General features: G+C 39.4%; 1 protein-coding gene across 1 annotated transcript in view; it reads left to right on the top strand.

Moving 5' to 3' along the window:
- Nucleotides 1–10913, top strand: part of Dock3 (dedicator of cytokinesis 3) — a 187819-nt gene that overhangs the window by 95881 nt on the left and 81025 nt on the right. Inside the window, exons 12-14 of the mRNA XM_013028052.1 lie at nt 1151–1211; nt 2548–2695; nt 9133–9221. Coding sequence (XP_012883506.1) covers nt 1151–1211; nt 2548–2695; nt 9133–9221 — 298 coding nt within the window. The remainder of the gene's footprint in view (nt 1–1150; nt 1212–2547; nt 2696–9132; nt 9222–10913) is intronic.

The following is a 10913-nucleotide window of genomic DNA, read 5'->3' as shown; positions in this document are numbered from 1 at the left end:
GCTGTCCCTCAGCTCTTCAGTTCAAGGTGAGTGTTCTACCACTTGAGCCACAGTGCCACTTCCGGTTTTCTGGGATTATAGGTGTGAGCCACCGGCATCTGGCCCAAAAATATTTTAAAAGTTAAAAATTTTAGTCACTAATGAGCTTTTGATATTTTATAATTTTCTGCACTTAACATTGATTCTTTTTGTTAAAAAATGTTTTTGCATGATGGTAGAATAAGTTAATGGATTAATGAGGAGGTTTTTGTAGATACTTGATTTATTAAGTGGTGTAAATTAGGACTGAGAAATACTGCCAATAAATATACTTCTAGGGGCTGGGAAGGTGGCTCAATGGTAGAGCGCTTGCCTTGCATGCCAGAGGCCCTGGGTTCGATTCCTCAGCACCACGTAAGCAAAAAGAAAAAAGCTGGAAGTGGCGTTGTGGCTCAAGTGGTAGAGCACTAGCCTTGAGCTGAAGAGCTGAGGGACAGCGACCAGGCCCCATGACTGGGACCCCCCCAAAAAAATATATATGCATACACACACTTCTATCTGGGCATGTAGGCAGAAAAGCCTCTGAGACTTCATTTCCAGTTAACCTGAAAAATACTGGACTGGCGATGTGAGAGGTAGAGCACCAGCCATGAGCAAGCAAGCTGAGCAAGTGTGAGAGGCCCTGACTACCCACACCCATACACAAAATAAAAAATTAAAGAAGTGTTGGAGAGTTAGTGGAGTATAATGACTCCCTAGCAAGCTTGGGAGCCTGAGTTCAAATGCCAATAACACCCCCCTCCCCACACACACTCTAGACTCACGTCCATTCACACAAACACACACACACATTCTCTCTCTCTCTCTCTCTCTCTCTCTCCCCTTCCCCCTCCCCCTCTCCCTCCTTCTCTCTCTCTCTCTCTCAACTCACACGTCGTAAATCTTGGGAGCCTGAGTTCAAATGCCAATATCACAACACACACACACACTCACACACTCTCACACACTCTAGACTCACGTCATAAATCTTAGACACATTAAATTGTTGTATATTGCAGTCTCTTCTCCTACATACAAATATACTAAAAGGAAACTACTTTGAGACTCATAATGAAATTTTGTGTTCTATATATTCCTTGCCTGAATTTACTTTTTGTTTTTCTTATTTTAGGATCTGAGCAGCAAAGACATGAAGAGAGACTTATATATTGTTGCCCATGTGATCCGAATAGGTACTGTTTATTTAATCTATTCACCTGTTCAAGACTAGCCCAACTTTTTTTTTTTTTGCCAGTCCTGGGGCTTGAACTCAGGGCATAGGCACTATCCCTGAGCTTCTTTGGCTCAAGGCTAGCACTCTAACCCTTGAGCCACAGTGCCACTTTTGGCTTTTTCTGTGTATGTGGTACTGAGGAATCGAACCCAGAGCTTCATGCATGTGAGGCAAGCACTCTATCAGTAAGCCACCCTCTCAGCCACTAGCCCAACTTTTTGGGATAAGTATGTCCTAAGTGTGAGCTTTGTTTTTTCCCCCAGCTCTTTTAAGACTCAAACTTAGAATCCAGCTCTTTCTTTTTTTACACTCCCTTAAGGTCATCTGCTGCAATAGTTGGGTTTGATATAAAGGAATGAATTTTTCTCACTTTTATTTTAAATTTTTTTACTTCTTTAAGTCACATTGCATTCCCCCTCAGAGATCTTATAGAAAGTTGCCAGATTGCTGATATAACAGATGGCAATGCCCCTTGCTGTAGTTTGTGTCCAAAATTATGTATCTATGCCATTTTCCACAAAATTGGAGCTATTGTCATCACTCTAGAAAATAGGTAGCATCTCATTTCTACACAAATGGAAATGGAAGAAATAACTTTTATCATTTATTATTGGCTAGCTCATCCTTATTTCAAATTTCACATATAACTTTTGGGTATATGACTAACCACATTTTCCTTTATAGTTCGTACCTGTTGTGTACATTTTATCCCTTGCTCACAATAAAAAAGCTATTTTGTTGTGAATGAGAAAGCATTTATTAAGGTTCTAACAGTTGCAAGACCTCTTGCAGCTGTTGGCATGACCGTGGTAAATGAGAAAAGTAAGCAAACATCCACTTCTCAGTGTACCCTCGCTCCCACAGTGGTGCTGGAGCATCTTTGGCAGTAGATTTTGGTTGGAGGAAACATGCAGCATTCTCCTTATCTTTGTATAGTTTATACCTGGAAACTTATGCTGAACCTAATGTTAATATGCCTGTCAGGTTTAAATCTGTTAATGGTTTTTCTAAGAAACTTAGAAAGCCACTCTTTTTTTTTCTTATTTGACTAATAAATGGACTAATCATGTTGCATTAAAGATAGGTAGTAAGACGGAATGTGGTATAGGAGAAGAGGCTTGGCTAGAGGCCTGTTTGATAAATATCATTGGATGACTCCCTTTAGCTCTACACTTCCAACTTGAAGGATCTCTTAGGTAGCTGTCACTCTGGCATCTTTGCATGACAGACAGGAGATACTGGAAAGGAGTATGGAGTTCTCTATCTGCTGACTAGTGTGTTCTGTTTTGCTCAAGGCCGGATGCTCCTGAATGACTCCAAGAAGGGCCCTGCTCACCTGCACTACAGGCGACCATATGGCTGTGCAGTGCTTAGCATCTTGGATGTCCTACAATCACTCACAGAATTAAAGGAAGAAAAGGATTTTGTTCTCAAGGTTTACACGTGAGTAATGAGCATCAATAATCTTAATGATTTGAAACATATGGCATTCCAGCACTACCCTGACAGTAGCAGTTCTGAAGTCTCATGATTACTGGCTCACCAAGATGTAGAATAGTTTTTTGAAAATGTATAAAATTTGATCTAAGGGCTGGGAAGGTGGCTCAGTGGTAGAGCACTTGCCTTGCATGCTCGAGGCCCTGGGTTTGATTCCTCAGCACCACATAAGAAAAAAGCCGGAAGTGGTGCTGTGGCTCAAGTGGTAGAGTGCTAGCCTTGAGCTGAAGAGCTGAGGGATAGTGCCCAGGCCCAGAGTTCAGGCCCCACGACTGGACCCCCCCAAAAAAATAATAAATAAATAAATTTGATCTAAGGTTTGGGGGGGGGTTAAGGCATCTTTATTTTTAATAAGCTTCGCAGATGATTCTGAAACATCTGAATTTAGAACCTTCTCTACTAAAGTGAATGTCTAATAATATGTATTTCCCTTTTTCTCCAAAATACTAATTTCTTCTCCAAAATGAGCCAACCTTATTGTACACTTTTCTAAAAAGCTAAAAATATAGTTTCTTACATGTCTTGGATATACCTAATACCCAATAGCTATTATAACTGATTTAGCTAATAATGTAGATTGCTTCAAAAAATGTCTAGTAATAATGTTTTCCTGTCTCTGAAGAAAATCAATTTTTCTGAGAAGACAAGATCATCTTAATCTTTATTTCTGTTATTACAGATCCCTAAGTCGTATTCAACAGGCATGACTTTTTTTTTTTTGGCCAGTCCTGGGGCTTGAACTCTGGGTCTGAGCTTCTTTTTACTCAAGGCTAATACTCTATCATTTGAGCCACAGTGCTATTTCTGGCTTTTTTCTGTGTACGTGATAATGAGGACTCAAACCCAGGGCTTCATGCATGCAAGGCAAGCATGCTACCACTGAGCCACATTCCCAGCCAGACATGACATTATTTTTAGTGTTACTTAGTCAAGAAGCAATCCCATCTTGTCATGACTCTTGTTAAGCAATAGAAAAACATAACTAAGAAAGGAAACAAAGAAAGGAAACAAACAATATATAGTCTGTCTTGGTTTATAGACATATAGAAGCAAATAGCAAAATTAAAATGATCAGTGGTTGGGGCTGGGAAGGTGGCTCAGTGGTAGAGCACTTGCCTTGCATGCTCGAGGCCCTGGGTTCGATTCCTCAGTACCACATAAGAAAAAAGCCAGAAGTGGCGCTGTGGCTCAAGTGGTAGAACGCTAGCCTTGGGCTGAGGGACAGCACCCAGGCCCAGAGTTCAGGCCCCACGACCGGACCAAAAAAAAAAAAAGATCAGTGGTGAGGTAGGTATCCTTCCTTGCTTCCTTCCTTCCTTCCTTCCTTGCTTCCTTCCTTCCTTCCTTCCTTCCTTCCTTCCTTCCTTCCTTCCTTCCCCTCTCCCTTTCTCCTTCCGTCTTTCCTTCCTTCCTTCCCTTTTGTTGATTGTAAGGCTTGAACTCTGGACCTGTGCGCTGTCCCTGCGTTCTTCAGCTCAAGGCAAGTGCTCTACCGCTTGAGCCACAGCACCACTTTAGGTTTTCTGGTGGTTTATTGGAGATAAGAGTCTCACAGACTTTCCTGCCCAGGCTGGCTTTGAACTGTGATCCTCAGATCTCAACCTCCTGAGTAGCTAGGATTATAGGCGTGAACCAACATTACTCAGCCCAATAAAATATTTTACAAATTAAGTTAAATACTTTTAATTACTATATTAATATATCTTCACCATATTTTATGGATATTTTTCTGCATTGTTATTCTATCCATTTTTCTCAGAAATGAACTTAACTTACAATTGTATTTTGGGGTTTTTACAATCAGTCACATTTGATTAATTTCTAATAAAAGCCCAAGTATTTTCATTACATGATTTTCATTAAGCTCTCTTCTGTTAAGAGTTGTATATTTTATGGGGGGAAGATCTTCCTTTAAAGCAGTAACTAAAGTAGGAACTTGCAAAGAAAAATTTGGCAAGTTTTTCTTCAGGGCCTCATTTGCAGATTTTTCTCTATATACTGAGTTTCTTTTTTGATAGGTGGTAGAATCTTTTTTTTTTTTTTTTGTCGGTTGTGAGGCCTGAATACTGGGCCTGGGTGCTGTCCCTCAGCTCTTCAGCGCTTTACCACTTGAGCCACAGTGCCAGTTCCAGCTTTTTCTACTTATGTAGTGCTGAGGAATTGAACCCAGGGCGTCGTGCATACAAGGCAAGCACTTTACCACTGAGCCACCTTCCCAGCCCATAGAATCTGTTTTTTCAAATGTTTTTCTCCCTTTGAAAAGGACCAAATAGAAATCCAAAATCATCTTTATTCTCATCTCACTCCATTGTATCCTTTTAAAGAGACTTAGGGCAATGCTCTTGACTTTTGTCACTTTGCATGTATCAACCACCTTACTTCAGTACAAATTATCATTGCAGATTAGGGACATGCACAGCATCTCTTCTAAAATCAGGCTGTCAGGCTTAATTTGCCTAATTGCCTCTAAAACAACAGCTTTCTGTACTAGTGTGCCACTTTGCAAGAAGTGGGATTCATGTATGGTATTTTCTTAGCTCCTTCCTACAGGTTTGGCAATTCTAAAAAGCCAAAGATATGTTTATAGGAAAGATAGCTTTTGATTTTTTTCTTTTGAAAGACTAATAGAGTTAAAAACATAGGACAATTTTTCTACTTAAAATTTTAACAGACTTTCAAACAGATGTCCAAATACATAAAGCCCTGATTTTGACACCAGCACCACAAAAAAGAGAGAAAGTAATAGAAAAGCAACTGATAAAATGGGCTGTCATATATGAAAATAGTACTTCAACTATGTTGAACAGATTCTGCATTCAGCCTAAGAAAGCTAAGGCAGGAGGATCTTGAGTTCCAACTGCTCTGATGCTTCTGAATACTTAGTTTTAAAACTAAAACCCTGTGTCTCTCTTGTACTCCCTGAGTAAATCCCTGGGCAAATAGTGGTTGAAATACTACTTCACTGCCTATGCTTTTATTTCCTCCATGGGGAAAGTGGGCTCCCCACAGAAGTACACAGATCTCATTGAAATCCCTCATGCATCTTAGGATTAATGACAAACTAACATCAGTAATCATACTGTACATGTTAATTTGATTGGGGATAACATAACCATGTTTCATTATAATCATGACTCATTTGATTATTTAATAAATGTTCACATAGTTTTTCCTGCAAAATATACAAGTGATTGGATAAAATATGCTGATGAAGCCACATCTACCTAATTTCAGGGTATTTGAGTAGCTTATCTTTAGACTTGGTCTAAGCTCATTGTTCATCAGATCCTCCTATTCACACTTAACAAAGAAAATAGTAGTACCTTCTTTCTGTACAATCATTCCTCATTCAACTGGCCTCTGATCTTTGAGCCATGGAAATCATAAATATCTCCAGACATGACAGATGTCTGGGCAAGATCTCCCCAGTGAAGAACCACCTCTGTCAGTATGTTCAAATGGAAGGGCTTGAACTCAGGGCCTGAGCACTGTCTCTGAGCTTCTTTTTGCTCAAGGCTAGCACTCTACTTGAGCCACAGCGCCACTTCTGGCTTTTTCTATTTATGTGGTACTGAGGAATCACACTCAGGGCTTTGTGCATGCTAGGCAAGCACACTACCACCACTAAGCCACTTTCCCAGTCGGAAGTTTTTGGGGTTTTTTTTGCCAGTCATGGGGCTTGAACTCTGGGCCTGGGTGCTCTCTACCGCTTGAGCCACAGCACCACTTCTGGTTTTCTGGTGGTTCATTGGATATCAGAGTCTCAAAGACTTTCCTGCCTGGGCTGGCTTTGAACCACAATCCTCAGATCTCAGACTCTGGATTAGCTAGTATTACAGGCATGAGCCACTGATGCCCAGCATAAATTTTTTAATTCAGTATTTTTTTTTTTTTGGTGGCAATCTTAGGGCTTAAACTTATTATGTCCCTGACCTTTTGCTCATGGCTATCACTCTACCACTTGAGCCACAGCTACACTTTCAGCCTTTTTTTTTTTGTAGTTAATTGGAGATAAGAGTTTCACAAACTTTTCTGCCTGGGCTGGCTCTGAACTGTGATCCTCAAATCTCAGCCGCCTGAATAGTTCAGATTATAGGTGTGAGCCACCAGCACCCAACTAATCCAGTAACTATTATTTCATATTATGCTTAAACCTATGTCCTTAGTGTATATATTTCTAATCACAACACTATTTTAGTCTGTTTTGGTTCTTTGTCCTTTGTTTGGGTCTTCAGGTGACTTGACATCAGTATAGGTTAATTTAGCTTAATACAGACATAGGAGGTTATATTATAAATATGTATCCATAGGTTAATACATATATATTCTCTTGTTCTGTCAGCCAAGGAGAATGAGAAGTAACAATACCCCAATATCCACATCTAGAAGCATAGGTCTTGATTTTTTTTTTTTTTTTTGGGTCCAGTCATGGGGCCTGAACTCTGGGCCTGGGTGTTGTCCCTTAGCTCTTCAGCTCAAGGCTAGTGCTCTACCACTTGAGCCACAGCGCCACTTCTGGCTTTTTTCTTTTTTTGCTTATGTGGTGCTGAGGAATCGAACCCAGGGCCTCATGCATGCAAGGCAAGCGCTCTACCACTGAGCCACCTTCCCAGCCCCACAGGTCTTGATTTCTAATATCATTCTGTAATAAAAGGAACCAGGACTCCAATCTAGAACTGGAACCAGAAGTATATATGTGTGTATGCATATATCTACATATACATGTACATTTATATTTAAAATATGTACATACATATGTAAAATGTGAAGGGTATATGCCAAAGAAATGGGGAACAAATTGAATATGCCCCCAGTGGCTAGAGTTATAACCATTTGATTGGATAACAGTAGTGCTAGACGATATATGCTGTAACTTTTTTTTTTTTTTTTGGGTCTGGTCGTGGGGCCTGAACTCGGCCTGGGCGCTGTCCCTCAGCTCTTCAGCTCAAGGCTAGCGCTCTACCACTTGAGCCACAGCGCCACTTCTGGCTTTTTTCTTTTTGCTTATGTGGTACTGAGGAATCAAACCCAGGGCCTCATGCATGCAAGACAAGTGCTCTACCACTGAGCCACCTTCCCAGCCCCATGCTGTAACTCTTATATTGATATTTCCTCCTGGAAATGGTCATGCTGACTGGGTACATCTGACTAAAAAGTTAAAATATGCTTTTCTTTGCTCATGTGTCCTGTTTTCCATAGTTGGAATGGATCCATGTCTCTTTGAGTGTCAAATGGAATTGTGGGTGTCAAATGGAATTTTCAAGAGATTACCTTATTCATGTTCTCAGTGTTGCATCAAAATGCCTGCATCAAAATAAAGAATTTCTAGGCACTTTTAAGCTTTGCTCCAGTTGGCTAACTGGTTACACTTTGAGTTCCCCTTTACAGAACAGAGTAAGATGCTGAAACATCAGGACACAAACTTGAATTGTGGTGTTTTTTTTTGTAGGGCCAGTGCAGTGCCAGTTGGATGAAAACGTAAAGTCAATGTCATGGCAGTTTCTAAACAGTAGTACTTGTTGAGAGAAATGATAATTTTTTAATTAGGAATTTCTGTGTGTGTGTGTAATTTCTGTCTGTCTGTGTGTGTGTGTGTGTGTGTGTGTGTGTGTGTACATGGCTAGCAAAGAACTTGTCACTTCAACAGTGCTACTTTAGTGAGGTGGGTATTTTGCCACTTAAAAATATGTGCCAGGCACTAGTGACTCATACCTGTAATCCTAGCTACTCAGAATGCTGAGAGATCTGAGGATTGCTGTTTGAAGTCATCCTGGGCAGAAAATTCCCTGTGAGACTCTCATCTGCAGTTAACCACTCAAAAACCAGAAGTGGTACTACGGCTCAAGTGGTAGAGCATTAGTCTTGAGCACAAAGAGGCTCAGGGACAGTGCTTAGACTCTGAGTTCAAGTCCCACAACTGACCAAAAAAAAAGTGTAGCTGAAAATATAGCTTGGTGGTAAAGCATGTGTTAAGCATGCACAAGATCCAAGGTTTAATCCTTAGCACTACCAAAACGATCAAATGTATATGTATATTATATGTGTATATATGTATATATTGTTGACAATCATTTTGTTTCTAGCTCACATATTATCTATATTTGTGTACATGTAACATTTATCTATACCATATATGTATGAATAGGGTATATATATATATATATATAAATAAATATATATATTTATAGAGATTTTAGAATATCTACACTTTCCCCAAATGTGAATCTTCTACATAAAAAAAAAAGAGCCTGTCTAATTTAGCAAAACATATATTCATTTGTTTAGGAAAGTAATTATCATTTTCCTTCCAAATTTTTTGTTACCCATTAAGACATCAGACCAGATATATTTAGGGAGCCATAAAGCCTGTCCTTCTGTTGTAGTTGCAACAATGAGAGTGAGTGGGCCCAAATCCACGAGAACATCATCCGAAAGTCCAGTGCCAAGTACTCTGCCCCCAGCGCCAGCCATGGTAATGTATTTCTTAAGCTAGATTTCATGTTGCATTTGTATTTGTTGATCACATAACACCTCAGTTGGTTGGTTACTGTTGATTGGCTACTGTATATAAAGCTTAATTTCCTGCATATATCTATTCTCTTCCTAGGAGCATTCTTTCTCCCGAGTATCTGGGACTACAGACATGAATACCACTCCCAGATATTTCCCAATCATGAACAGTTAATTATGGTGGTGGTTCTGTTTCAGAAGTCATAGTGCTTTCCTTCTAGTCAAGTTGTTAATTCCTTTTATAGAAATTTAAGGTCTTTCCTGACCCAAATACATTTTTAAATTCTTTTTATGAATAGATTCCATAACTTTTTTTTTTTTTTTTTTTTTTTAGTATTGGTCCTGAGGCTTGAACTTAGAGCCTGGGCACTGTCCTTGAGCTTCGTTTGCACAAGAATAGCATTCTGTTACTTGAGCTACAGCTTTACTTCAGGCTTTTTTGGTAGTTTAATGAAGAGTCTCACAGACTTTCCTACTTGGGCTGGCTTTGAACTGTGATCCTTAGATTTCAGCCTCCTGAGTAGCTAGGGTTACAGGCATGAGCCACCAGTACCCAGCTGGTATTCTATGACTTTTATGATAGATTTTATAACTTTAGTTCCAGTTTAAGTCCACAGTGAGCAAGTGTTTAGGATTTGTCACAATGTGGTCTGTGTTTTTTCAAACAAAAATCACATACCCAGACAAAACTAAAAATGCAAAAGACAAGTATTAATATAAATTATCTTTCTATTCTGGTTCAGCATTCATATCATCACAAGAACCTTACATTACTGCCAGTCAATGATTAGTTTGCTATTATGAGTCATTCTGGAACTAGAATACAAAATACTTATTTCTAAGCAGCTTTTCTTATTTCCTCTTTAAATCCGTTTAAATAATTTCTGTTTAAATCTGTGTCACTCTACACATTTGATATATTTTCTAAGTTAAACATTATTTGATTACTTTAGAAACACCATTTGAAAGGCTAAGCATTTTTATTTATCCTTACAAATAGTGCTCTAATATACATAGAACCATGTTTGTCTTGATTTTTTACAACATTTCATAACCACTTTGATATAACTTTTTTTAAAACTTTCATAGACCTTGTTGGGTATTAAAAATGAACCTTAAATGACAATACAAAGCCACTGAAAGGCATGGCAGCACTTACTGATGAGAACTTTTATTTCTGTATCGTGCCAATTATGCATGATTTGTACTTTACAATCAATTTTGTTACTGTCAGACAGTAATTTGGGACACCTTGGCCCAGGTTCTTATTGGTCACACTTGTTTCTAGTCTGTAGATTTTTTTTTCTGAGTTTCTGAATGTACAAATTTAGATAGTCCAACCCTCTTATTCAGTGTTTTCTAGGGGCAAGAGAGGCCCTGGTGCTAGCGAACAGAGAGGAAGGCAAACCTATTTCTTAAGATACCATTGTGTGGGATATTGAAATCCCTTACTTAAATTCCTTCTTCAATATATTTTTTTTTATGTCGGTCGTGGGGCTTGAACTCTGGGCCTGGGCGCTGTCCCTCAGCTCTTCAGCTCAAGGTGAGCGCTCTACTACTTGAGCTACAGCGCTACTTCCAGTTTTCTGGTGGTTTATTGGAGATAGGAGTCTCACGGTCTCTCCTGCCCGGGCTGGCTTTGAACCACGATCCT

Source organism: Dipodomys ordii, unplaced genomic scaffold, assembly GCF_000151885.1.
Source record: "Dipodomys ordii isolate 6190 unplaced genomic scaffold, Dord_2.0 Scaffold107, whole genome shotgun sequence".
NCBI classification, from domain to species: domain Eukaryota; kingdom Metazoa; phylum Chordata; class Mammalia; order Rodentia; family Heteromyidae; genus Dipodomys; species Dipodomys ordii.
This window is presented reverse-complemented; position numbering and strand designations above follow the sequence as displayed.